This window comes from Bidens hawaiensis, unplaced genomic scaffold (genome assembly GCF_021521415.1).
Source record: "Bidens hawaiensis isolate Kalapana, Puna unplaced genomic scaffold, B.hawaiensis_p1.1 tig00007050_1, whole genome shotgun sequence".
In the NCBI taxonomy this organism is placed as follows: Eukaryota; Viridiplantae; Streptophyta; class Magnoliopsida; order Asterales; family Asteraceae; genus Bidens; species Bidens hawaiensis.
The window spans coordinates 998,359-1,012,490 of NW_027491486.1; the positions used below are offsets into that span (position 1 = coordinate 998,359).

Here is a 14,132-nt window from a genome sequence, read left to right on the forward strand (position 1 = left end):
ATCTGTCCAAAATCATAGATCCACACGAAAACCGAACTATCTTGTGTTTTCTAGCGTTAGATCGCAAAGATCTTGGTTTCTAGCCTTTGCTAGCCACTAGATACAACACTTACAAGCACAATAACACTATACCAAGCAAGTTACACCAACAATCAAACCATTTCTTTCATAGTGTCGGTTTTGATATAAAAACAAAGGTTTTTAACCGTAAAAATCCGTTCTCGACTCTTTTTACTCATTTCTTGGACCAAGATCCCTTGTATACTTGTATACATCTCTTGATCATGCAAGAGTCGGTTTCATCTCGGGTTTTCACCCGTCTTTCACTTGGAAATTCATTTTCAAAGATTCTAACCGTAAAAATTCGTTATTGACACTTTTAACTCGTTTCTTGGATCAAGATCCCGTGTATAACTTGTATACATCACTTGATCTAGCAAGGATCGGTTCCATCTCGGGTTTTCACCCATATTTCACTTGGAACCTCTTGTTCTTGCAAAACAACTCAAAATAAAGAAATCAACACCAAAGATTATGCATTATAACATGCTTATACCTTGTGTTCTTGGTTAAAAGTGATGATCTTGGATGAATACTTGAGATGTATGGAGAGATTTGAGAGAGTTTGATGATGTAAAAAAGGAAAATGAAATGATAATATGGGTAGGGTGGGCCGATCGGTCCACCATATGGGGTGGGGTGGGACCCACAAGTCCATTCTAAGCCACATATTCGGATTTCCGTAATCCGGATAATGTTTTGGATAATCTGGTTCAGTTCGTTTCTCGTTTAAACTCGTAATTCGGCTAAAAACGAGCCTAAAATGGTTGTTTTTCGGGTTAAAATAAAATTTACATAAAACCGACTTAAAACTTTAAAAAAACTTAAACCATGACATTTATTGACTTAAAACATCATATTGTCGGTCATTGTGCATCTTTTTCGGTTTGATCGATCATCTCTTGCTTGGTTTGATGTTAAAGGTCTCGTTTATCGTACCGACGTACTAATAAATCGAAATCCTTTTTCTGTGCTATAATTCACTTATCCCGAAGTATTAATACTTTGTAAACATCACTAAACATTATATACTTCGTCTATAATGTAATTCCCGGTTCGTTCGGGTTTCAATAATCGTTCATTGGTTAATTGTAATTCCAATACGATTCACTATATAATCGAGTATGACTCGTACTATGAATCATATATACTCGTATAAACGTACTATAACTCATATAATCAATATTAAATGACACGTAAATAGTATATACCGGCTAGGGTATACCTGGATTTGCCGGAATCGTTACAGTCATCAAACTTTTTAAACGAAGTAGCTGATAACAAACACATCGGCGTTTCCACCCGAAGCGGTGTTTCGACCCGAGTTGGTGTTTCAACCCGATGCCTAACCTTGTACAAACGATTTCTTGATCTAACCGACTTCATAATCACCTTTCTCGATTTGTCAAGAACTAAAAGTTTGTCATCCTCCATGATCACCTTGCATCCATGCTCCGTCGCTTGTCCCAAACTTATAATATTACCGTTAAGTTCAGGATAAAATAAACGTTTGAGATAATTCTCTCAACATCATCATCACAAGTAATTGTAATGGAGCCTTTTCCCTTGATGTCGACACATGAACTATCACCGAAACGCACCTTCCCAACAAAGGTTTCATCTAACTCAGAAAAATAAGATTTCATACTCGTCATATGATTGCTCACCCCGTTATCGAGATACCAAAAACCGTCCTCCATCGATTCCGACTCGTATCGCTTCGGATGCACGTTTTCTTCTTTCAAGAATACTTCATTAATACTTATCTTCATCAAGACTTCCTTATTTGTTGTTGGTTCGTCTGGTTCGGTTAAGTTTGCTTCGGCTCGTTTTCCTCTTCTTTTCGGGTATACCGAGGCGAAGTGACCCATCTCGTCACAACAAAAGCATTGAACCCCTGAATAATCCCTTTTCTTCCACGAATTACCTTCTTTGTTTCGGTCACCTTTTGAGTCATCACGGGATTGCTCATATTCTCCTTTGCTCTTCCCTTTAAACTTCATAGTTTTAGCCCTATTGAACAGTAACTTCCCATTATTCTCGGGTTCGTCATCAACACTTTGCACACGGTCCTCGTAGGCTTTTAATCTACCTACCGCTTCTTCATACTTTATGGTTTCAAGTCAATAACCTGTTCTAGTGAGGCAACAACGTTTATAAAACGCTTAGGCATGCTTGTAAAAAACTTCCTTACTAGCCTTTGTTCATCGAGTGGAGAACCGAGCGATGCAAACTTTGAGGCTATACTGGATAGTCTCCCGGAAAAGTCGTCTATAGACTCGGTATCTTTCATCTTCGTTCCTTCGAATTCGGTTATTAGGGTATGTAGACGTGCTTTCTACAACCCTCTCCGCTCCAACATACCGGACTTTAATGGCATTCCAAATCTCTTTGGCCGTCTCGTATTGGGCAACTTGCATGATTTGATCTTCCGGTATGGATTGAAAGAAAAGAGCGACGGCGGCACCATTCTTCTTCTCGTATGTACTTCCTGGCTCAATAACATCCCATATTCTGTGATACCGGAACACCGCTTTGATCTGGACAACCCACATGGTGTAATTCGTTTTGGTTAGCATAGGACATTGTAGAGAAATAGTGGTCTGATTACTCGACTGGCTTGTCATGGTTCGTCTCCGACTATAGGTTTGCCGGAATCTTGGATCGATTTTGCAATAAAAGAAAAACTATAAAGATTTATGGTTGCCTAGACTTGAGCAGCAAGCAAAAATAAAAAAAAACCCTTCGGTTTCAGTAGTTCACCACCTATCTCGTCTTCTGCTTAAAATCTTGAAACAAGATGTTTTGCGTCGATCTTGAAAAACAGACTTAGTCTTGTTTGCGATTGAAACAAAATTGAATGGTGGAATGATGGAATTAGTTTCACCTTGAATTAATTCGTGGAATAAGGGAACAAAACTGATTGAATATTGGTTCCTCACCTATCTGCACTCCTTCCCAGGTAAAGAATGAATTAACTGTTCACAAAAAACAATTAATTATTGCTGAACAAAAATCAACCCTTGTCATAGGTTTGAGGTTGTTTGGTCTAGACAGAAAGAACTCGTGTTTAAACCAAGCTCTGATACCAATTGAAGTTTGGTGCCCGGATCGATAAACACAAAAACGAATTTAGTTCATAAGCTCGATCTCGTAATTCTCATTAGCTCGAAAATTACAATACACTTATTCTTCTACTTCATGATGATATAACCCACAAGCTCGGGTATATATACTAATTTAGATTAGAAAACCCAACTAGACTAGAATACAATAGCCATAATCTTACTCAAATACTAACTGGTAACAACAAATATAAATAATAATTAATAAATAAATTCCTTGTTGTCCAAGTCATTGGCTCGACTTGTTCACCAAGTAATTTATTCCATGTAAACCAAGTCACGTGCTCAACTTGATAAACAAGACACGAACCCATCATATGCTCAATGAGTCGACCCAACGTGCCTCATTTAACTCGAGGACGGGAATTAATTCCGACCATCCTGAGTCTTTACCATAACCGATTAGGACCGAACCGCGACATAGATTCTTAATATTATCTTCATACGACCTTTATCGATATGTCACTAACGAGGAGGCCGTTTCTGAAATCAAGCTCTTTATTTAGTGATCCCCAGAAGGCAATGCAGCTTAGCATTTAATCGAAGAAGTTTTGTTTCGTGCAGCCAAAAAAGCCGGTAACTATTGATCCAATTCATTTTTACTTTACGAGTTATTCGAGTTATATTTAATCCCTTAACAGATAACACTAAAAACCTCAAAAAACAGCCTAACATAAATATAGTCAACTACAGCATATGTGGTTAATAAAAGGGTTATGCTGTTATATGAAATTATATATTTTTATAGGTATGAATTCTAGTGTGTTGTTAGAAATATACAATGTAAGAATATCTTTTTCCTTTCGGTTTTTCATTTTTTAGTTTTATTTTGGAATGGCAGTTTCATTATCTTTTAATGTTGAAGATTAGTAATAGCATAGAATTTCTCATCTTTTAAAGCATTATATTTGGCTATGCACTAGATTTTCTGGGTGTCACACCCCAACCTAAGGCGGAAATGTCGGGACGTGATCCGATTGCTCACAGCTCGAATATACTATCATAAAATAAATGTGACAATATCTATTTAATTATTTTTTTTCAAATATGCACATAATATTCAAATACAACAAAACAATTCACATAAATATATACAACAATTTAAATTCGTGTTTGTCTTCAATAAAACCCTAAGGTCTTTCTAAGTGTACAAACTTCAACTCAAGCAACCTGCATATGCATAGAAAACATAGTTTGTCAACAACACATGTTGAGTGAGTTTACCACCAATTTTGCAATAAAATAATGTTTAATATAATAAATAAGAAAATAAGCAAAACGTAATAAATGCGGTAATGAAATCAAACCATGATCAAACAAGTTGTCGATTAAACCATTGCCAAGCGAATCGGGCACGGGTAAATCAACAATTAGCAAATAATAATAGGACCGTTGCCAAGCAAATCGGGCGTTAGTCAATGAGAACCCTCCACAAGGGAATATGTCAAACGAATGCAAATAAACAAGTAAGTACATAACTAGTATATTTGATTAATCACACACAATTACACGTTTGCTATTTTTGATATATATATATATATATATATATATATATATATATATATATATATATATATATATATATATATATATATATATATATATAAAGTATGATATACGCATAGTCCCCAAAACATTGTGAAAATTGAGTAAAATAGGGGAATGATAAAACTTACCTTAGATTAAAGGCAAGTGGTTAATAATTAAGATAAACGAACTAAATATTAAGCGAGTCGTCCACTACGCGTCGAACGAAATAAATGACCAGAACCTGAAACTTCGAGATATGATAATATAAGTAAAAAAAACTTAATGGAATCCGAACAGTGAGTCAGAAGTCGGGTTTTGGTCAGTAGCCTCAAAATTTCATTACAAGAATAAAAGTCTTCTGGACCGAATATTGAATCCGACCAGAAGTATGAGAAAACGTAAAGTCAAACTTGTTGACTATTTTGCCCTTTAACGGGTTCTAAGCGAATTGACCAGTCAACACCCTTCAACGACCGAAATTGATTGAAGTTTATTGACTAGGGAATGTTAATGAACGATTTCAATGTTTACAATTTACCCAGAAAGTGAAAGAATCAGGAGATATGATGAGTCAAAGGTCCATACACATGCAAAGTCAAACGAACAAGCATTGTGTCTTTAACGAATAAGCAAAAACCGAAGAATTTGATGATGATCAGAGGTAGGACAGCTAAGAAGGCTCCTCTAGGGTTTGGGTAAAGTGTTATGGCAGGAGATTAGAGGTAGTTTATATAGGAATAGCAGTAACGAACCATATTTGGAAGATTTACTCGTTTAAGTAACAAAATACGATTGTTAATAAGAATATATATGAAATAAACCAGATATTTCGTGCTTGATTAATAAGTTAAGAGTATGGACTTGTATTTTGGTTAATATCCCTTTCTTGGACCTTAATTTACTCGATTTATGTGACATTCGTGACAAAACCGGATACACCTTAGTTCTTACAAACTCGAATAAGCGTTTAACTGTTTATTGCATAACAAGGAAACGAATAACCGAACGGGTCTGGTTATGAACCGGATATCCCGAGGGGCCATCTATAAGAGATATACATTTAGTATAAGCTAAAATATTAGTAATATGGCCTTAGTTCGATAGCAAACTAGTTAAACGAAAACATGCTCGTTTAACTACCCGCTATAGGTTTAAACACGAAAGATAGTTACAAACCAAGCATTGTATCATCTGTTAAGCCGAAAAAGACTTACCAAACACTTAATTGAAATGTTTTAAGCGTTCCGTGAAAATATTTTCGATTTTTACAAACAAATAGTATGTTTTTATGAATTTACACAAAAATAGCCGAAAAACACTCGTTTTCCACGCTGTTTGTCGTACCTGATATGTTTTTCGCGCCAAAAACCAAACCCAAAATAAATTTGGACTCGGTGTTTCACGTTCGGGCACGCAAAACGAGACTAATGGGCCCAAATGGGGCCCAAAGAGTCTAGCCCGCCAAAGTGGACTAAACCAACCTAAATCCTTTTCACATTTAAACTAGATTTTTGATATTTTAACAACATTATTCTCAAAAATTCTGGGCACTTAACTCCAGCCTTCTTCACACACTCAAGAACCCTAGAGGTAAGAAGCTAGTTTTGATCAAAATTAACTTGTTTATATATGGTTTGTTTATAAAAATGAAACTTTGATTACCAAGAATTACTTCTAACCATACAAAGACCCTAAAAATGGTCCAAAAATATGTTTTTATCCTACACATTGTTAGAAACCTGGTTTGATAGTTTTTTTTTTGCCATAAACATGGATTAAAGGGTTGAAACGGCATTTTTACGGTTTAAAAGTTCGTTTTTGTGCACTAGCCGAAACCCTAAGTTAAGGGCTGTTATGTTGATGGAAAATTGCTTGGTTTGTGATATAGGACTTTTATCTAGCCTACATAGGAGCACAAGAGCTTGAAAAGTTGATTACAAAGGCGGAAACGAACCAAAACCGCTAAGGTAATGCTGAAACACTCGCTTACGGGCTGTTTAGGTTAAGGTTGTGATGTGCATATTATTAGGCCTTGAAATTTTTTAGGGACATCAGGGACCATGTCATTGAGTTTCTGTTCAAATTTGGTAATCTTTCGACCATTCGAGAATATTTGGCGAATTTATTACCGAATTGGGACGTTTAATAGGGAAAAATAGTTAAAATGCTCCAAAAATTATGAAATTTTTCTGGAAACTCAGATTTAATGTATTTTGATTACATATAAATTTTGGGATCATTTGGAGAAGTCTAAAGGTGTTTTGTGTATATGCGTTCGTGTGAATTTTTATAGCCGAATTTGGACCGAAAAGAATATTGCATGAGCTTTTTACATTCTGGAATTGATACAGGTTGTTTTGGGACATAAATTGGATATTCAGGAATTTTGGTGGAATTTTTGGAAATTGTTTGGGATAAACGGACGATTTTCAGGGGAAATATAGCTGATAAAATGAATTTTTATAAATTAATAATTCAATAAATAATTCCAGAAATATTTTTATAAAAATCTACATATTTTAATTGATAAGTGGCTAAATTTTCAAAATTTAATGTTTAACGGTTAATTAATTATGCTAATTTGAAGATTAAACAAATTCAGTTTTTATAAAAACCGGCAAGTTCGCGACTAACGGATCTGTGGGAATATCAAAATACCTAGAGTGATCAAAAATCATATTTTTGGATTAAGTAAAAACAAACTTTCTATGAGAAACCTGGAAAATCCGGATAGATTGTGCGCGTTTCTTCTTAAATCAAACTGAATAAACGGAAACGGGCCCCGAGGCTAATCCGGTACCCCAGTATGTGATCCTTCTTTATAACTTAATCATTTTATTAACCAATACATTTACCCAAGCTTATTTCCTCATAACTGTTTTCTGAACGTGTAAACGAACAACTTGGCCCAGCTGGGAAAACAGGAATCTGAGCCAAGTTTGGTTTTAAGTATTAGACATTGAACAACTTCACAACCTAAGCCTGTTGCCACTTTCTGGGCGTTCCAGCTATACCCAGATTAGTTATACAGCCCAGTTTATTACTGAGATTATAATAATATTAAAATATTAATATTATTATAATATGGACTAAGTTATAGCAAGGGAAATGAACCCCGAGCTGATCTCTCACTGAGTGCCTACAAAACCGTGAGTTTCATGACCCCTCTTTTCAAACTGTTACAAACCTTTGGGGTGAAAAGCGTGTTTATATACATTATCTCCTAAAAAACGGTTCAGGATATAGATTATCTGAACATGTATATATGAAAAGTCCCTACAACCATAATGATTAACTACTTGCTGATGAAAGGTGATTATTATCATTGATTGGTATATTAAGTGGGGAGAGTACGAATGACAAAACTTAATGAAATTACATGTGACAATAAGTTTATACAAACACGTTATGTTATGTTAAACATAACTAATTTGGGAATAATGTGGTCTGTAATGGCCATGGGGCTATTGTGGGTGAAAGGGGGGCCACAATAGTACTAAATTAAAGTTGAGTATGGCCTATGAGCCAAGTTCTGCTGCAACTTACTAAACTAAAGTTGAGTATGGCCTATGAGTCATGACCTATGAGCCAAGTTCTGCTGCAACTTATAAACTAAAGTTGAGTATGGCCTATGAGCCAAGTTCTGCTGCAACTTATAAACTAAAGTTGAGTATGGCCTATGAGCCAAGTTCTGCTGCAACTTACTAAACTAAAGTTGAGTATGGCCTATGAGCCAACTTCTGCTGCAACTTATAAACCAAAGTTGAGTATGGCCTACGAGCCAAGTTCTGCTGCAACTTACTAAACGAAATAACTTGATTATGACATGAGTGTTAAGAAAATATTATGATTATATATGTTGTGGGCGGAAAGGGGGCCACAGTGATTAGTAATACGTGATAAATACTATATATATGTGTGTGTATTGTGTACATATATATATATACATACTATATGGATAGGTGTAGGAAATTCTATGTGTAGAAAATAATAATTGTTTGTGTATACAATGTGTAATGTTTGAGTTTACGTGAAACCATTGTGGTTAGAAGAGGGACCATAGTGGTGATTTTACGCGGAACCGTTGTTGTCGGAAAGGGGGCCACAGGGGTTGATTTTATTTGGAAAATGAAGGCACGAAGTACGAATGAGCAGTCACGATTTTATCGTAGTTTCAAACTCTATCATAAACTTATACACATGCATATCAGTATACAAAGACGTAGATATACATATATAAATGTAAATACATTTTCTTATATACGCGTGTACATACAAACTATGACTGTATGGTGTGCAGAACTGATTTCGTTAAAACTTATGAAACTCACCAACTATTCGTAGTTGACCTGTTTTAACATGCTTTTCTGGTAATCAGATATGAGAAGTAATTTCCTGTGCGTTACGTGTCTGATTGGTGATTGATGTCGTGGGCATTTGAGCTAGAAGTAAAGTAATTGAAGAACCGGTTTGATTGTATCATCTAGTGTGTAAAAGATGTTAGAACAATGTAATATATTGTAAATTAGTTAGTAATGTTTCTTTATAAACAATGTATTTGATACCAGTTGTATCTGTTGCATTTCCGTTTTACGCTTCCGCAATTCGCTTAACGGGGTGTGACAATTTATGCCTAAACTAAGCGGTTTACATGCTAAAAACGAACAAGGAAACGAAATAACTTAAACGATCTGATCAGAGCCTCCATAGCGCCGCGTGGTGGGGGAGAGGCTTCCCACCACGTGGTGCTTCGGCTTCCTAAGGTGGAGTTTCATATTTTGACAGTTTTGGTCCTTGTGGTTTGAGAATTGGATAACTAATGAATCTTTTATGCATAAATTAAGAATTAAACATCTTTTAAAGTATGAAGGGCCTAAAGTGAACATATGGAAACTTAATTACTCATAAACATTTGATTTTTATTAATAACAAGGATCTAAAATGTTTCCGGTCGGGTTAAACGTAAACGAATACGGGTTTGGAAAATCCGAATGTTACACTGGGCATTGTTTTGTAACTTACACTCGTATATTTAGTTATCGTGTTAAAATTGTGTGAGTTGCAGGGATGTGTGAGCCCGATTTTGTCTCCGAGTACTCAACCTTCCGTTTATGGAGTAAATACTTTTGGCATATCTTTTGTGGCATAGTATCGGCCCTTGACACCTGGCATGATAAATGGTGGTCAAGCTGAAAAGATATTTCTATAAAGGCATGGTCAACCTGAATGCCAATACTACATTAAAACTGGTGATTGTAAGTTTGGGCCGTCTTGTAAGTTTCATCATCCGCCTGATTGGGCAATAACAAAGGATAATTCTGTGCTTAGCCTCCTCATGTTTCCTTTGCGCCCGGTAAGCCCGTTATAATAATCTTATTATTAAAAGATAATGTTCATGCGAGTGTATGTGTATGCGTGATAAGTACACTGATGATTTGGATTGCACTGATTAACAATAAAATTATAATCTTATTGATATAAAGTTAGCGTAGTTTACGAAAAACGGTAAATTTCTTTAGAAGTTGGTCAACTTTCTTCGCGTTAAAAACTGTGTGTTATGTGAAAATAACCACTTCAAAAACCCGTACAACTTACATTATATATATATAATTATATACACACACATAAGTTTAATACTTACCACTTCAAAAACCACATAACACTTACATTATATATATATATATAGACACACACATACGTATATGTGTTAGAATGGTAAGAGCGTTGGTGTGCGAAAGATTCCAGGCCATCTGATTTTCTAACTTTTAACTAATATATGGCACAAAATAATATTTATTCCTTAGCAACAGATTGTAGTTATTTTGCTTATAATATCTTTGAGAATTTGAAGAATGTGGTCTACTGTTTGATTGTGTTATAATATTATTACATAAGGTGCTGATTATATATACCGGCAGGTAATTTCTAGTGAGCTGAAGCTTTAGTGGATTATAATCTGAAGAAACAATGGCGTACAATCGACGAGGGTCTGATCTGCCACCAACTTGCAGGATATATGGGGTTATATCGTCTTCAGGAGAAGAGGGAATTTCATGCTTTGAGAGGGCTCGGGCGATTAAAGTCATGGTTCAATGTTAATCGGACAAACACCAAGCAAATTCAACCTGAAATGTATGCAAACATTGACTTATGTACATTCTGAGGTTCGGTCGAGGCACGATCATATGTCTGAGGATAACATAGCTGTCCAACAACTTCTTTTGAAGCATGAGAAAGAGCTCAACATTAGGTCTTCTGTAAGTATAAGAGACAATAAAAATCATGTTTCCTCCAATTTTTTTCATATTTTTTGAGAATCAAATTATTTGGAATAAAGTTGGGAGATACATGGGATGTCAGTAGAAAATCTAAAGAAGAAACTGAAGCCAATTTACAAAAGAAACTGGAGGCTATGCTTGGGTTTGAGTTTTTTAGTTAGTCATGGGTCTGCAACTTTGGCTGCTACTGGTACTTCAATTCATAAAGGGGGTCACCAATGCAGGTTGCTTGGGTAGCTTGATTTTGTTACAACAGCCCGTTTACTTTTATGAATTGGTGTCTGGGAAATTATATCCATTTACGTTTGTTAACCTATCATTAATTATGCTTGTTCATTTACATTTATAAACCGCTCATTTAAATTGTTAACGAACCAACATAAATAAAAATAGCTCAAAAGAAAAATAAATAAAAACAAATCAGAGGAGTTTTGGAGCACTTTAAAATTTTGTAACAGACATCTTCCCATTTAACAAGAGCTCTATCAACATTTTCATAATAAAACCACTCTTTGATATAAACTACATGTTCTTCATCTTTAATATCATTTTCAAATTTCCAAGAATCTTATTCGATGGTGATACTTCTTCTATAGATGGAAACAGTTTCTTCAAACCTATCACACAAAGTAAAAACTTCACTGACTGTTAAAGTTTTCAATTTTCGACCGATTACTAAGGAAAAATACAAAACCCTTCAATACTTCCATTCAACAACATTCGTCACCGGATTTCACAAACTAATTCCGTTTATTTACATAGAACTATTAGGTTAGTGTTTGTGAAGAAGGTAAATTGACAGTAGTTTTATAAATAAGAAAATATATTCCCAAAAGTTTTTCAATGCAATTATAAGCAGGATTTCCAAGTGACGACAACAAAGATTTTAAATATTTACCAATTTAATAATTTATTTATAAAAAATATAAATTACTATATATGTAAGAATTTATATATATACATATTATTAATAAAAAGATATATTTTTCATTAAAAAAACATGTAATACAATAAGCGTAAACAAAAAAACAACAAACAATAAGCCTATTAAAAGTATTACGTACTAGATAATGTTTGTACTAGATAATGTTTACAAACTAACAACAAACCATACAAAAGCATAAAAATTTTACTTAAACACCATACTAGCTATAAACCCATGTATGTCCAAACAAACCTTCAACAAGAAGCATATACAAACAAACTAACCCACATACTCATCTCATTCCAAAGAGCCTAGCTATAAACTTCAACTCCACCCAACTATAAACCTATTAGTCTCAATTGAAAGAGCACAAAAGTTAAAAAATCTCATTAACGTAACACACCAATATACATGTATTAAATCAAAACGAAACTCATTTGAAAAATAAAACAAATAAAATTGGAAAATGATTAAAAACAAAAACCTAAATAAACCCGCATAGCACATGGGCTAAAAGCTAGGGAGGGATATTTTGAGAACCATGTTGAGTTTTAAGAACTTACGAACTCAATTCTTGGCCACACATTTAATTAAATGGATTGGATTATGTGGTTAAGATTAAATCTGACTAAAAAATCAAAGTAGGAGAGAGAATAAAGATGTAAGTGATTACACTAATTTTTACATCCGTTACACATGTGTAAAAAGTCGACTCAGTGTGTAAAAAATTATGTAATTTTTTAACGTATATGTAACCTACATATATTGCGCATGCGTAAAAAAAATTAAAAAAAAATTGTTACATTAAGTTCTTTCGAGTTCTTAAAACTCAAAGTGGTTCTCATTTGAAATCTCCCACACGCACGCACACACACACACACATATATATAATTAAGACGTTTATTTTAAGTAATTTACAACATTTAATACATTAGGTACAACATTTAACAGGGATAAAAATGTCATTATTACCTTAAATCTCACGTGCCTTTGAAATTTTATTCAAAATATTTACAATTTTCATCTCTTAAACTCAAAGTGAACTCATTTGAAATCTCCCACACGCACGCACACACACACACACATATATATAATTAAGACGTTTATTTTAAGTAATTTACAACATTTAATACATTAGGTACAACATTTAACAGGATAAAAATGTCATTATTACATTAAATCTCACGTACCTTTGAAATTTTATTCAAAATATTTACAATTTTCATCTCTTAAACTTACAACACCGGTCCATAATCTTTTACTTATATATTCTTTTATTTTCACTTTTAACCCAATTACCCTCACGATTTTTAAATGGACATAACTTTTTCATACGTTATTATTTGTTAAAATAAATGGCATCATAAAAATGAGCATTTTATTATCTTTAATTTGAGTATGATATTGCTATAGTTTTCGAAATAAAAAAAACATTTTATGCAGAGGTGTTTGCGGTTCGGTTTTGATGGCTTTAAATTAGACCATGAGCCAACTTTACACGTTTTTTTTCGTCGCCGAAAACAAAAACTGAACTGTTTAAAATTAAAACCCAACTAAGCTGAAAAATTACCAACGATTATGTTCCGATATAGTTTGTACTTCGATAATAAATTGAATTTAAAATAAGAATTATTAATCTGCTAATGCTTTCACTTCAAACTAAGCACCAACTAATATGTTACTTAAGAGAATCATAATATGAACAAAGATAACTTTGGTCACATAAATGATAAAACTTATTAAAATAAATAGAATGCGAATTCAAAACAAGAACAAAGATTACAAAAAAATCATACTAGAAATTGAACTAAACTAAAGTTGTAATAGACGAGTTTACTCATATCAAATAAAACTTTGTTTAACTATATCTAATATACTAGTTTCAGACTCGTGTATTACACGGAGAATTAATAAAAATTATAATATATAAAAATTAAGCAAAATACAATCAATAACACATAACATAATTATCATATATTATTAATAAAATTACAAATTACATTAAAATTACAGGAATTACAAAATAAACATTACGCAACTATTTTACACATAAGAAAAAAATTCCTTTTACACTACATTTGTGGTTGTATTGGTCAGATTACCTTGTTTATCAAGAATCAAAATCTTTAGCCCACACCTGCTTGTAACTCTTGAAAAGGCGACATATAGCTGTCCATGTGAGAACACGGGTTCTTTCAAGGACAAATCAACCCT

The 14,132-nt window shown here is 33.8% G+C and overlaps 1 protein-coding gene across 1 annotated transcript; it reads right to left on the reverse strand.

Moving 5' to 3' along the window:
* Positions 1 to 1,532: 1,532 nt before the first annotated feature.
* On the reverse strand, positions 1,533 to 2,615 carry LOC143634479 (uncharacterized). The gene is made up of 2 exons (XM_077102552.1): positions 2,295 to 2,615; positions 1,533 to 2,168 (listed from the first exon to the last, which is right to left on the reverse strand). Exons 1-2 carry the CDS (start codon positions 2,613 to 2,615, stop codon positions 1,533 to 1,535), a joined length of 957 nt encoding a protein of 318 aa, XP_076958667.1.
* Between the last annotated feature and the right edge of the window lie 11,517 nt (positions 2,616 to 14,132).

What these genes read in the sequence shown, in the direction of transcription:
- LOC143634479 (XM_077102552.1), bottom strand. Translation starts at nt 2,615, where the DNA reads ATGTGGGTTGTCCAGATCAAAGCGGTGTTCCGGTATCACAGAATATGG. An exon ending in CTATCCAGTATAGCCTCAAA is followed by an intron (nt 2,169 to 2,294) that starts GTTTGCATCGCT and finishes GAAACCATAAAG; the next exon opens with TATGAAGAAGCGGTAGGTAG.